The sequence below is a fragment of the Strongylocentrotus purpuratus genome, unplaced genomic scaffold (assembly GCF_000002235.5).
Source record: "Strongylocentrotus purpuratus isolate Spur 01 unplaced genomic scaffold, Spur_5.0 spur5_scaffold_4, whole genome shotgun sequence".
Classification (NCBI taxonomy): Eukaryota; Metazoa; Echinodermata; class Echinoidea; order Camarodonta; family Strongylocentrotidae; genus Strongylocentrotus; species Strongylocentrotus purpuratus.
The window spans coordinates 19,518,204-19,530,945 of NW_022145610.1; the positions used below are offsets into that span (position 1 = coordinate 19,518,204).

Genomic DNA, 12,742 nt, shown 5'->3' on the forward strand with positions numbered 1-12,742 from the left:
CTTCCTGATGCAAAGTGCTTTTCTAAAGGGAACCCTGGCTTACTTCTTAGGGTTCTCCTTTATATACAGTGCCACTTTAGTGCTTTACTCATACATGTACAAGAAATAGATATGAGACTAGTTTTATTGCCACTTAAAACTGGAAATGGGCCATTTATCAGTCTACAGTCTACTACACACACTACTTGATTAATGCCTATTGTCAAAGCTGATAGGCCAACACTCAATAGTTTCGGATATAAAACAATTAATTGGCATTCCTGTATGTTTATCAGGATATGAATTCAAGTAGTTCACATTCGTGCAATTGAAACCCATTGCCTGTTACAAGCAGGTGGTCCCGACATGTATATTCAGTGTATGGGATTGAGAGTATTCATTAGTCTAAAGGTTAAAGATAAACTTGAGTTCTGGTAAAAAAAAGAAAATGAATTCTCACAGAATCTAACGAAACTTACACTGAATGTTCAAGATTACAAAAAAATGTCATGTGCCAAACAATTTGGGAAGAAAATGTATACTGGCTGAGAAATGAGATAAGGAAATCAGGGTAGTACTAGCCCTGACACCATGTGTGTTGGCCCATATACATCTTTCTGTGTAAGTGATTGTTACTTTACCAAGACTCTGCCAAATTTATGATGATTTTGATGACTCCAGAACCTTGCATTACACACCATTACTTACATGCTATATGATCAACTTTTCTGATCCATTCCACACCTTTTCTTTCACAATGCAATCGCATGACCAGAACTCAAGTTTATCTTTAATATACCCAGGGCCCTCTTGCATAAAAGTCAAGCTGCGATTGAACGCAACTCGGATCAAACGCAAATATCATATGCAACTGGCATTGCACTCAGAGAGTTGTGATTGAAATCAAGAGCAACTTTGCGTTTTGGTCATATTCATATATCATCATAAAGTTGCGTTTGATCTGGAAAAGTTGCGTTTGAAATCAAATGCAATTGAAAATGCAATGAAAATGCAATCAAACGTAAAGTTGCGTTTGATATTTAGGACATGCGTTTGATTTTTAGGACATGCATTTGATTTTCAGAGTTGCTTTTAAGAGGGCCCTGAATTTACAGCAAGGAAATGAACTTCACTTTATAGCTGTAAGTACAGGATATATAAAGCAGAAGCACGTTCATACTGCTCTTCAGCAAGGAAGTATCAATGACATGATCATGGAAGAAAAGAATTGACGGGTTATGAACTAGTGAGTAGCATGAAGGATACAATAGAATAACACAGTGAACTGTCGAGGATGATATACTTAACTAGACGCTAGATATGTGTTAAGATAAGAGAGGAATGGAAGAATAACAAATACATGTAGAAATAATAATTAATGGTATTGCATATTTTTACAGCTTCAAGGTGCTCAAGGCATTCCATTATTTACCCTGATTGTAGCTACGCTACAGATTTGGTGCTCACAGCATTCAAGGAAGTCTTTCCTTCAGGTACCCATCTAACACCTGGGTGGAGAGTGGCAAATGTAGATTAATGTCTTGCTAAAGGACACTAGTGCCCCTCCAGGGCTTGAATCCATGACCTTTGCATGCTTAATGCATAATGCAAGATAAACACACAAATACAATGCATTAGAAATGTGAAGAAAACATGAATAGCTTTGTAAAGGTAGAGAGGTGCACAGAATACCGGTATGTCCCGAGAGAGGGTAAACAAAATAAATAACATGTTTAACACATTTAAAGAGAAGGTTGAGTTCTGGTTCTGATTGCATTGTGAAAGAAACGTTGTGGAATCGATCAGAAAAGATTGATCATCTAGCATATAAGAAGGTATGTGTATTGCAAGGTTCTGGAATCATCAAAATGATAACAAAATTGGCCCAGTCTTGGTAAAGTTACAAGCACTGTACACAGAAGATTTATATGAGACTACACAAACAAGCAGTGAAACATTCTGTCCCGATTTTTATGATGTTACATGCCATATTTAGAATATTAAGGCATTTGAAGAGCCATGCTTTTCAGGGAACATTTGTTATCTGATGTTCTTCCACACTTGCATAAACAATGATAACACTCACACATTATTTTTTACCTCTTCCCAGAACTCAACCTTCTCTTTAAGAAATAAACAGTCACATTCAAGGTGGGAAATATTCCTGCGGAATCACCAAGAGAGGCCTTTCAGATTCAGATGCATTCTTCCAGATTTCAGCTTGGTTCACATCATGCCTTGCTTCATAGATGAGACTGACTTTCTTACAGGTTGTCCTCACCAAATCTATCCCACGTGCGCCTTCATCTAGGTGCCCTTCTGCATCCTCCGACAGATGCTGCAAGCACATCTTCAAGCACTTCTGGTGTACTTCCAGAGCCTCCTCCGCCTCACCCACTTCAAAGCACGTATCAGCCAAGGCATCCAGCGATTCCACCGTGCAGAAGTTTGGTCCGATGCCGTAAGCCGCCAGACGCATGTCAACAGCCTTTTGGTAGTGCCTCTGGGCCTCCCTGTGGTTACTGCAGAAGCGATAGACGTTACCCATGCTGTGGTGGAGCAGAGCCATGTCCGGGTGTGTTGGTCCAAGCTCCTCCCTCATCTCCACGGCTTCCTGGAGTAATCTCAAGCTACGCTGCCAATCACCGTTGTGATCTAGTATTGCCATGGCAACCATGCTCAGAGACTGTATGGTAGTGTGTGAGGCACCTTTTGTCAGGAACATCCTCAGGCTGAGTCCCTTGTTGCCGTACCTAACCCCCCCCCAAAATAAAGAATGGAGAGATCCATCAAAGCAAGATCGTTATATTTCCTTCTCTTTTACATCAATTAAAAAATGTCCACTATTTAACAATTTTTTTCAATGCAGAACTGAATGGAACATGAGGATACAATAGATACATGTAAATGACCAAAATCATAGAAACATCCTCAGGCTGGGTCCCTTAGTACCGTACCTATCCCCCAAAAAAAATATGGAATGGAGAAATCCATCAAAACAAGATCGCTATATTTCCTTCTCTTTTACATAAATTAAAAAATGTCCACTTTTTAACCATTTTTTCAATGCAGAACTGAATGGAACATGAGGATACAATGGATAAATGACCAAAATCATTTACCTTTATAGTGTTATCTCTGTAAGAGTTTTTTAATTGGTTCACGTACATATTAGTTTGTTTCATATGACAGAAAATTATTTGGTTACCGTTTTTCAGAGCATGTTTAAAACTAAGAACTAAATTAATCTCTCCCTCCCGCTTCAAAGGACTACTCACACAAAAGGGAGAGTATTGACAAGGGGTTGTACCACTTGGTGGTGGTTAGGGGGGGGGGGGTATTTTCTTTTGTCTAATGGGGCTATGGGGTGTATCCATGGGGTGTATCCAAAAGGTGATTATCCAAAAGGGATTGTTGTCTGGAATCAAGTTGTCAGGGTGGGGTTAGTATTTAGGGGGGGGGGGGGGTACTATCACTTACTTCAGAGCATTAGCAAAGTCTTTACTCAGCAGGTATGTGAGCCCTAGCTTGTGATTGGTCAATGCCGAGTGTGGATGTCGCTCAGTCCACAATGTGTTCTGAAGCTGAAGGTTCTGCTTGAAGTGGCTGATAGCAGCCTCAAAGTTACCTAGAATAAGACAATCATAAAAAATGTTTGATCAACATGATGATGATAGCGATGATGAGAGGAGGAGGAGAAGGAGGAGGAGGAGGAGGAGGAGGAGGAGGAGGAGGAGGAGGAGGAGGAGGAGGAGGATGAGACATTTCTCACAATCTTTACTTGTATTTTGATTGAATGTGTGGCGCGCGCGCTGTATCAATAGAGATTGATATTTTGTTTTGGTTTGCATGTTTTATCGGAATCGCCCAATAACACCCACATGTATATGCCTATGTGGGTGCACTCCGCAGACATGGGCACTAGCTCCAGGGGGCATTTCACAAACATCATAAGATGAAATTAACTCTAAGTTGGACTTGAAAATTAAGGAGAGCCATTTGTAGCCTTAAAATAAAATGTATTCAAAAGCGAAAATTGAAGTATTTTAGACTTTTTATAAATTCCACATCAAGAACATGAAATCTCCTTGAAAATAGAAAATATGAATTATTTGAATCAACATTTTATGCCTTTAAAAAATTACTTTTACAAAATATTTCCATAGATGCTAATGGCTTTCTATAATAGTTAAGTCCAACTTAGAGATAAGTTCAACTTAGGATCTTTGTGAAGCACTCCCCCCCCCCCCCAAGTCTCCAGCAATACTGCTCACTTACACATACACGTATAGATGGTGGCAATGTTGGTGTTGACAGAGGACAATACCCACAGGTGGAGGCTTCCTTTATCCATCATCTTCGCTTTTTCCAAGAGGAACTTGGGGTCCGGAAGGCTCTCGTTCTCCGCCTCGCCAGTAATGATGTGAAGCAGAATCCTTCTTGCTTCTTCGTAAGAGCTGGAATAATTCAAATCAAATAATCAATCAATATCCTAATGAACTATATTTTAGTAATAGCAAATCAATGTATTTACCTGTGCATATACAAGGAAAAGCAAGCCAAAGATTGATTGTTTTAATCAACAGGATGCTTTTTACTTAGTATTCATAAAGAAGAACAATATATTGCAAATAAAAAATGCTGGCTATCATTTCACCGTAGCATTCAAAGTACATAATCAATCAATGATTTCAAGTTTTCAAGGAAAATGATTTCCAATTAGTAAACTATTCTGCAAAAAAACATGTGAAAATCCTACCAAACGTGCAATCAAGGGTACCAAGCACAATTAGGTACATCTTAAAGCTTATCAGTACTAGTTTACAGGAGGGATTAGACCGCTCTGCAAGGTCACTGGACAGGTGGTTATCTCATCAACCCAGCTCTCAGTTAACATAAGAAAAAGAGGATCATGGGGGACCAATGGTCACCGATTCGGCATTTTTAAATACCGGTATAGAGAGGGCGCAAGTAGCTACAAGTAGTGCAGTGGGCCTTTAACAAGTAACTTACTTTCTCATTTGAATAATGAAATAAATCAGGAAGGAAACAGACAAGTCTTCATGACATCCGGGTTGTTGGTTTACATGTTTCAGTTTTGAATCCCTGATTAGCCCATTAAGACAAGTATGATTTAATATTCAATATATATGATTCAATTGAATTGAAACTAAATTACAAAAGTTTTCAAATTTGATAACACATTTCTTGTCCCTATCTTGTCCAGATTGATTAAAGAAAACACATCTACACATTTATTTATAATGGCCTAATGAAATTTGCAAAGTTGAGCAAGTGAAACTGGGAAACTGAAAAACAATGAGATTCATGGGACATACTGAATGCAAATAAAAGAATATCTACAGCACAGTTTATTATAATTAATCTCTTCTATAAACGCTGTGCAATATCAAAAGATGTAGCTTCATACTTTTACACCTACCTCAATGCCTCCCGATGCTTGGCACATTTATAATTGTACCATCCCTTTTCCAAATGAAGTCTGACCGTGTCAAGGGTATCCATCTCACCAATCCTCTCTAAGATTTCCTGTGCCTCTGAAAGGTATCCCTCTACATGATCAAAGTCATTGTGAAGCATCACAACAGCATGTGACAAAGCAATGAGCACGTAAGCTAGCCGACGTTCGTCACTCCTCTGTCGAGCTGCTCTGACGCAGCTCTCGTAGAACGGTATCACTTCTTTCTTCTGAAGAAAGTCGTAGATGATCTCCTGCGAGTTGTGGGCGATGTCCATGATCAACTCGTACATAAAGTCTTCAGAGGTGGCAAATGTTGCCATTTCAAGCAGTTTCTGCAGATTGATAAAATCTGCCTGGTACAATGGGAGGTTGTCAGGTTGATAGCTGTGCATGAGCGGTGTCATCCGCTGTAAGAGTTGTGCGTAGAACAAGCAGAAGCGATTGCGACTCTGCACCAATCCATCAAGGCATCCCCATTTCTGATTCAACGTAAACTTCATCAGCTCGTTCATGCAGAACAACCTTCCACTTCCAGTATCGGCTGTTGCAAAGAGGTGGCTTGAGAGGAAAGGACGAATGCTGCGGACTGCGAGACCACATTGCGATGCATCCTTCCCAGTTATTGCACAGAATGCCTTCTCATCAAAATGGCCATCCACTACAGCCAGAGCCTTCAAGGCCTTCCTGTCAGCATCAGTCCTCACCTTTCGAACCACAACATCTCCAAATCTTCCAGCTCCCGCTTCAGCTTCAGCTTTTGGCAGGATTGATAGAGGGTTCTCCTTCACTGAATCCCAAATGGTAGAAATTGGAACATTGTCCTTGAGCATGTCACCAACTTGGGCCACTAATTTAGGAAGTTGTCCACACTTCTTCAGAATGTCGCTTATTCTGAAGGGCAGCACAGGTACAAGGCATTCTAGATAATTCTCAATGGGCAAGTGTGGTGCAAAGGATTCCAGGTATCTCCTTGCTTCTGCTTCACTGGGTGGCTGCAAGACATACAGGAAGAACTTGGGACCAAGTCTTGCAAATCCACAATCCTCTCCACTGGTCATTAAAACAGTGACATTGGGAAATCTCACCAGACTTTCCGCCTCACTTAGAATCTTTGGTAACTCATCCTCTGCAGCATTGGTGATACCAAAAATGATTATCACTGTCTCTGATGTTTTGTGTTCAAGCTTGTCCAGGAATTCTTCTTGCAAGCAGTAAGACACCGTGAAATCCAAATTCCTTATCTCTAAAAACTTGCTTGCGATATCTTGAACAATATCTTGGTGAGAAGCCCCTTTGGGAGTGTGAATCGTGATGGTGGTTGTGGAATCATTTCTTTGAAGTCTCTTTGCTAACTCGACAGCAAATGAGGCCTTACCGATGCCTGGCAGTCCAGAAATAAGAAAAAGTTGTGGCCTCGTCTCTCTACTTTTCACATCTTGAGAAACTTTGTCCAACTTTCCCTGATAAAGATCAAAGTAGGTTTGTTGAGTCCTGGCATAGTCCAGAGATCTCTCCTTGTCCGGATCCATGATCATCGACCCATTTTCAAGAGCTTTGAAGGGTTACATCATGATGATCTAGAAATGATGAAAAAAGTATTAAAAAATTAGAGTTTAAAGCCCACCTGTACTAGTTTCGACTGGAGGGACTACACCACCCAGCGGGCTCACTGCTCACTGACAAGTGGCTATCTCACCAACTCAGCTCTCAATTAACATAAGAAAAAAAGGATCATGGGGGACCAATGGTCACCGCTTAGGCATTGTTTACTACATACTGTACAAGTAGCTACAAGTTTTAGAAGTACAGTGGGGCTTTAAATATTTACAAAATGAAGTAAGATTGGTCACAAGATAATAATTTGATGATTTGAAGATTAATAAAGTATGTTTACAATCATAACCTCTTAGAAAGCAAACAAACACAATGTGTTATACGGCTGAGAAATTGTTAAAATCAATATTTTTTTTTTTCTTTAATAAAATCATCTTAATTCAATATTGCTTTCGACTTTACAAAACATAACAAAACATATATGAATATACATACATAATATAACCAATAGAATCAACAACAAGAATATAGCTGATTATACAAGATAATTTTTTTTTTTTTTTAATTTAATTTTTTTAAAGCAACACAATCGATTTTGCAGGGCTGCCAACTCTTACGCAATCTGCGTGAGTCTCACGCAATTCACCCAATTCTCACGCTCTCACGCTGATCATAGGAATTCTCACGCTGAACCCCGAAAATAGAAACTAAAAATAAAAAAGTCTATTATATCGGATATTCAATATCCCTGCCGACATTTTTTTAACCACACATGCGCAAAGCTAAACCATCAATGTAAATTGGTTTCGGTTTGCCGCGCAAAGACAAGATAGTGAATTGCGATTGGCTTATCCTGCGTGTGCGAGTGACGTCGTCACTTTACTATGAAGCGGGGTTTTTGTGCGAGACACGACAAGCGAGTGTCAATGCCATGGCCTGTCATCGCTGTACATCGCGCCCGGCCCCCAGCCCAGACCGGCCCGGGTGGCTCAGTGTTTGCGAGCGGATAATGGGCCTGGGCCGTCCTCTTTAGCCCTCTACGACCAGATCGGCCATAGTTATGGTACAGTACTTCGATCAGGCTTCAGCCGGTACAGGTGAGTTTAAACTCTTGTCTTGAAATATTGAAATTCATGGTTTCGATCGTTTATACGAGAGTAATAATAATAATAATAGTACAGTTCTTATAAAGCGCATAAGAATGATTTTGGAAGGGTGCTTGTATATAATTGCAGTTGTATTAACTATGTTCTGTATATTCTATTGAGAACGAAATTTTGATTTAATTATTTTCCAAAAAGAGTGTGTTGAGAGTGTGACTGTGTCTGTGACCAGAGAGTAAGGTCATCCTGAAGTGCAAATTATCTCAAGATTAACTGGATGAGTATTATACTTATTTTGAGGAATGAATGACACCCAGTATGGACAGACATCATAATGATCATTTGTTCTAGTATCATCTTGGGAAGCAGCAGCCCAGCCTTGCTTCAAGTTTGAGCTACCAGCAGAGAGTAAGGTCATCCTGAAGTGCAAATTATCTCAAGATTAACTGGATGAGAGGTATACTTATTTTGAAGAATGAAAATTGTGCAGTATTGATTTATTTATTTTTAGTATTTTTTTATATATTCATTATATATCTATTTATTAATTTTTATATTCTTTTTTTTATATATTACATGTATATATCTATTTATTATTTTTAGTATGCATGTTCCTGTTGAGTGAGGATTTGTCCATTTTGTTACAGATAATCATAGGTTGAGGTTCAACTGCTAAGCTTATAAAGACAGTTGATTTGGAATAATGCACTTACAAAAGTGGAAGTTTGTATTTTTTCAAGGTCAGTGTACTTCATGAAATCAACTAACCTATTTGAATCCTGCCTTATGTATTTGTGGAATCAGGGTTAAAGTATGCACCAGATTGCACCATTTCAATTGCAAAATTGTAAAAGCTCCCTACCGTGGAAGGGGGGGACACCCCCTTCCACACCATCCCCCCTCGGGCGCTTTGCGCCCTCGGGCTTGGTCGCTTCGCTCCCTCGCAATGTCTCACTCCAAACTTTTTCTAAAGGTTGGCAGCCCTGAATATTGATTAAAATAAACAATGCATGACGTCAAATGAAAGCTCAATATCTAAAGAAAGTGAACATACTGGTAGGTGAAATGTGACAACAATCAGACATTCAAAATTGAATCTTGGCACAAAACTTGATTAAAATAAACATTGCATGTCAATGAAAGCTCATCATAAAAGAAATTAAGTGAAAGGTGAAATGTGTCCCACAATCAGACATTTAAAAAGTAAAAAGATGGGCGCTTCCATGAAAATTAGGCGATTGCAATGTCACTTCCTGATTCACACAATGCCAGATTAATTAAGGCATGCTAGACGATAGATAGCCATACAGTATTATCATAAATTTTAATGATTTATTAGGGGGTCAAATTAAGTATTACACAAATCTGAAACTCACTTACCCCCCCCCCCCCCCCCCCTCCCTTTCCATTCAGGATCTAGGAGTTGATAAAAAAAACTAGTCATGCAATGATGCAAGACTTTGTATGAATATGATGTACTTAACATGTATTTTACATGAATTTCAGGAGGTGTGAAAAACTCCTTGACATGAAATGATGTGTTCAGGGAGGAGAGTACGTTGGCTCAGTCGGTAAAGCGTCTGTCTGTCGAACCAAAGATCTTGGGTTCAAATCCCACCCAGGCGAATGACAGAAACTGCGCTGTGCATTAACGTGCCCCTCCCATTGTTTCATAGATGCAGACTATGTACAGTTAAGTGGAAAATACTCCATCCTTTGGATAGGACGTTAAATGGAAACCCTGGTGTAGTGGTCAACATGCATGCTGCACATGCACACTAGGCAGTAGCCAGTAACAATGGCGTCTACTAGTACTCCATTCAATTTAGAAAAAGACAGCAAATGAGCAAGTGCAGTTTAAAAATGAAAAATAGGAAACCACTCATTCACCTGTTCACTCCATGCTCTGTGAAGCGCGACTGCAGCTATTCTAGGGAAACTGCTTAACCGATCCGCCACGGCCCGTTGCACTGCATTGGGATAAGCCGACCGCAGCCCGGAGCAAGAAGCGAAGTCATGCTACCTGGCTACTAGTGGGGCAATATACTTTGGTTTAGAAAGCAATATAGATTAAATTCATTGTACTGACCTGTACTGTAGCTTCTCGTTCTACAGTAAGTTGGTGATCTATACCCGGATCTATACTGTCTTCAACGACAAAAGAATTAATGAATGGTCCCACATCGTCATTGTCTTCAACATGGTCACTCGACACGACCCTCTATATTCACATGTTGTTGTTGTTGTTGTTGTTGTTGACTCAAGGGGGGATTCCCTGAGAGCTTTCCAATCAGTACCTGTCCAGCGCACGCAGTCATGCAGTGTGCAGTGTTTCATCATTGTGCTTGATAATGTTATGATGTAAATAAAGGATTCTTCCCATGCGACAAGCGATCTGATGATTTTGTCAATGGCACATTCATGTCTTTTTTTAGGTGAGGTATGAATAATGAATAATTGCTTATTCTCCAGAGATTCCACATGTTACTCAACAGATTATAAGCACTGGTATATTCAGAAAGGAAGGAAAAAGATAGTCTTCTAGCTGAGTTCTGTCTATTTTGAAAAGACCTTGTACAGAAGAATGTGAAAACTATACTTCCCTGATCAGTGAAAACAAATCAGAATAACATTTCAAGAATAATTGCCAAATAGACTTTTATTCATATTTTTTATCTTGATGCAAAAATCATTTATGTATTAATTACAATCTTTTATGAGGAAATCATGTTAAAGTTTCCTTCAATATATGAAGGGATCGATGGCCATATAACTAAAAGAGATAGTAATCTGCCCTTGACTAGTGCTCAAATCGAGGGAGAGGGGAGGGGTGGGGTGACATATAGCTATAGAGAACCTATATAGGGGCACATGCCCCCCTCTCTCTCTCTCCACTGTTTTTTAAATTTTTAATAAACAGATACTTTGACATATATATAAAAAAAAACCATGGTAACCTTATTTTCTTTGGTTCAAATTACCATCCACCATGGTAACCATGGTATCAAACAATAATAATTGTATAGAATGTCGTTGTTTGACCGGCCATGCTTACGATACATCCCATCTTTAGATTTTCATGTGCATGCCCTGTCTCTCTACACTGGCTTTATATATGATCGCCCCCTCCCATGCACTGAAATAATCCTGGCTATGCCATATGGCTCACAAATCCAATTTCTTATCCTAACTATCACTTTATTCACATGCCACCAACAAAACCTGAATGATACAGTAAAATTAAAGGCTATTAGTATATAGCAGGGAGTTGTCTGAATAGAAATCTGTCTAAGAGTTTGATCAACTTACTCTTTGTTCAAACCAATTTTGCTAAAGTATGTGTATCAACATGAAGAGTTGTTGGGTTCATGGGGTCAGATATCAAAGGTCACAGGGATCATCAAATAATTGAACACAGGTAGAGGAACATTATAGAACTGCAAATGTCTTCATCTTGTTATATTTCTTGCTTCTCCATTTAGATTCCGGGATGTTCTATCCCTCTACATCATACAACCACAATCACATTTAATTTGTCAAAGGTCTCGACCTTCCATATACTTTTAAAATCGTTCTGTTATTCTATCACACTTTCATTTGGTAATTCAAATATTCTCCGCCCGCCCCCTCTCTCTCTAACTGTCTTTCTGAGTCTATTTTCTCTCCCACAACTACCCCTCTAGGATGTTATTTATTTTCATTTTTTTAAGGGGGAGGCTTATCTCTACATGTCACATTTTGTCTACCGGTACTTGCCTCCTCCCCACTCTCTCATCCTTTCTTCCTGTGCCTCTTTGTCGTCATTTCCCTTCTCCATCTCTTCACCTTCTTTCACTCCCTCTCTCTCTCTCTCTCTCTCTCTCTCTCTCTCTCTTTCTTTCTGTCTCTCCTTTAGTCCTTTAGTTGCCTTCATTCTACATGCCCCCCGGCCCACTATACTACACTACACTACTGCCATTGTAGATTATATGCTGATAATACAGATGATAATGATATGATAATAATTATAATAATACTACTTATATTAATTGTCACCATAATCTTCATGTTCATATTCATCATAATGATGATAATAATGACAATAATAATAATATTAACGATAATAATATTTTTTTTATTTTTTATAAAAGTAATGATAATAATTACAAAAATAACATTAGTAACACCACCAACAATAATAATAGTTATAATGATAATTTTTATCATTATTATTGTGATACTGCTGTTAATACTTCTCCTACTAGGAAGAAGGAGGTTAAGAGGAAGAATCTTATTGTTTATTTTCTGTATTATCGAGGCATACAAATACACAGGGAGGTAAGAGAGGGAAAAGTAGGCGATGAAGAAGAAGAGAGAGGAGAGAGAGAGAGAGAGAGAGAGAGAGAGAGAGAGAACGAGAGGGGGTAGCCTATGGGCTGGGTTCAAATTCATTTTATTAGACCCAGTACTGATGATCATAATTGTAGCTACCATGTGATTGCCATGTGCACGTCTATTGTTGTAAAGAACTTATTGACATGCACCCAGTCGATTTTCATCATGTGTTTGATCTTGTATTGAAAACAAGTTCAAACACATCATCATAATCTACAGAGTGCAACCAAAAAATTCTTAACCACAATTG

At 39.0% G+C, this 12,742-nt stretch overlaps 1 protein-coding gene across 3 annotated transcripts; it reads right to left on the bottom strand.

The window, feature by feature from the left end:
• Positions 1-1,820: 1,820 nt before the first annotated feature.
• LOC100889976 lies at positions 1,821-10,455 on the bottom strand. Of its 3 annotated transcripts, none has more exons than XM_030997887.1 (5): positions 10,208-10,455; positions 5,423-7,038; positions 4,264-4,436; positions 3,460-3,607; positions 1,821-2,732 (listed from the first exon to the last, which is right to left on the bottom strand). In XM_030997887.1, exons 2-5 carry the CDS (start codon positions 6,994-6,996, stop codon positions 2,126-2,128), a joined length of 2,502 nt encoding a protein of 833 aa, XP_030853747.1. In that variant the 5' UTR covers positions 6,997-7,038; positions 10,208-10,455; the 3' UTR covers positions 1,821-2,125. The 3 variants fall into 3 exon arrangements, with proteins under 3 accessions (XP_030853747.1, XP_030853745.1, XP_030853746.1); XM_030997885.1 differs by having other exon boundaries at positions 4,258-4,436; positions 10,208-10,454; XM_030997886.1 differs by lacking the exon at positions 10,208-10,455 and adding an exon at positions 10,009-10,191 and having other exon boundaries at positions 4,258-4,436.
• Between the last annotated feature and the right edge of the window lie 2,287 nt (positions 10,456-12,742).

Coding starts and splice junctions, on each gene's coding strand:
- LOC100889976 (XM_030997885.1), bottom strand. CDS start 6,996: ATGATCATGGATCCGGACAAGGAGAGATCTCTGGACTATGCCAGGACT. Junction 4,437..5,422: donor AAGCATCGGGAGGCATTGAG/GTAGGTGTAAAA, acceptor GAATTATTCCAG/CTCTTACGAAGAAGCAAGAA. Junction 3,608..4,257: donor CACCATCTATACGTGTATGT/GTAAGTGAGCAG, acceptor GTCTTATTCTAG/GTAACTTTGAGGCTGCTATC.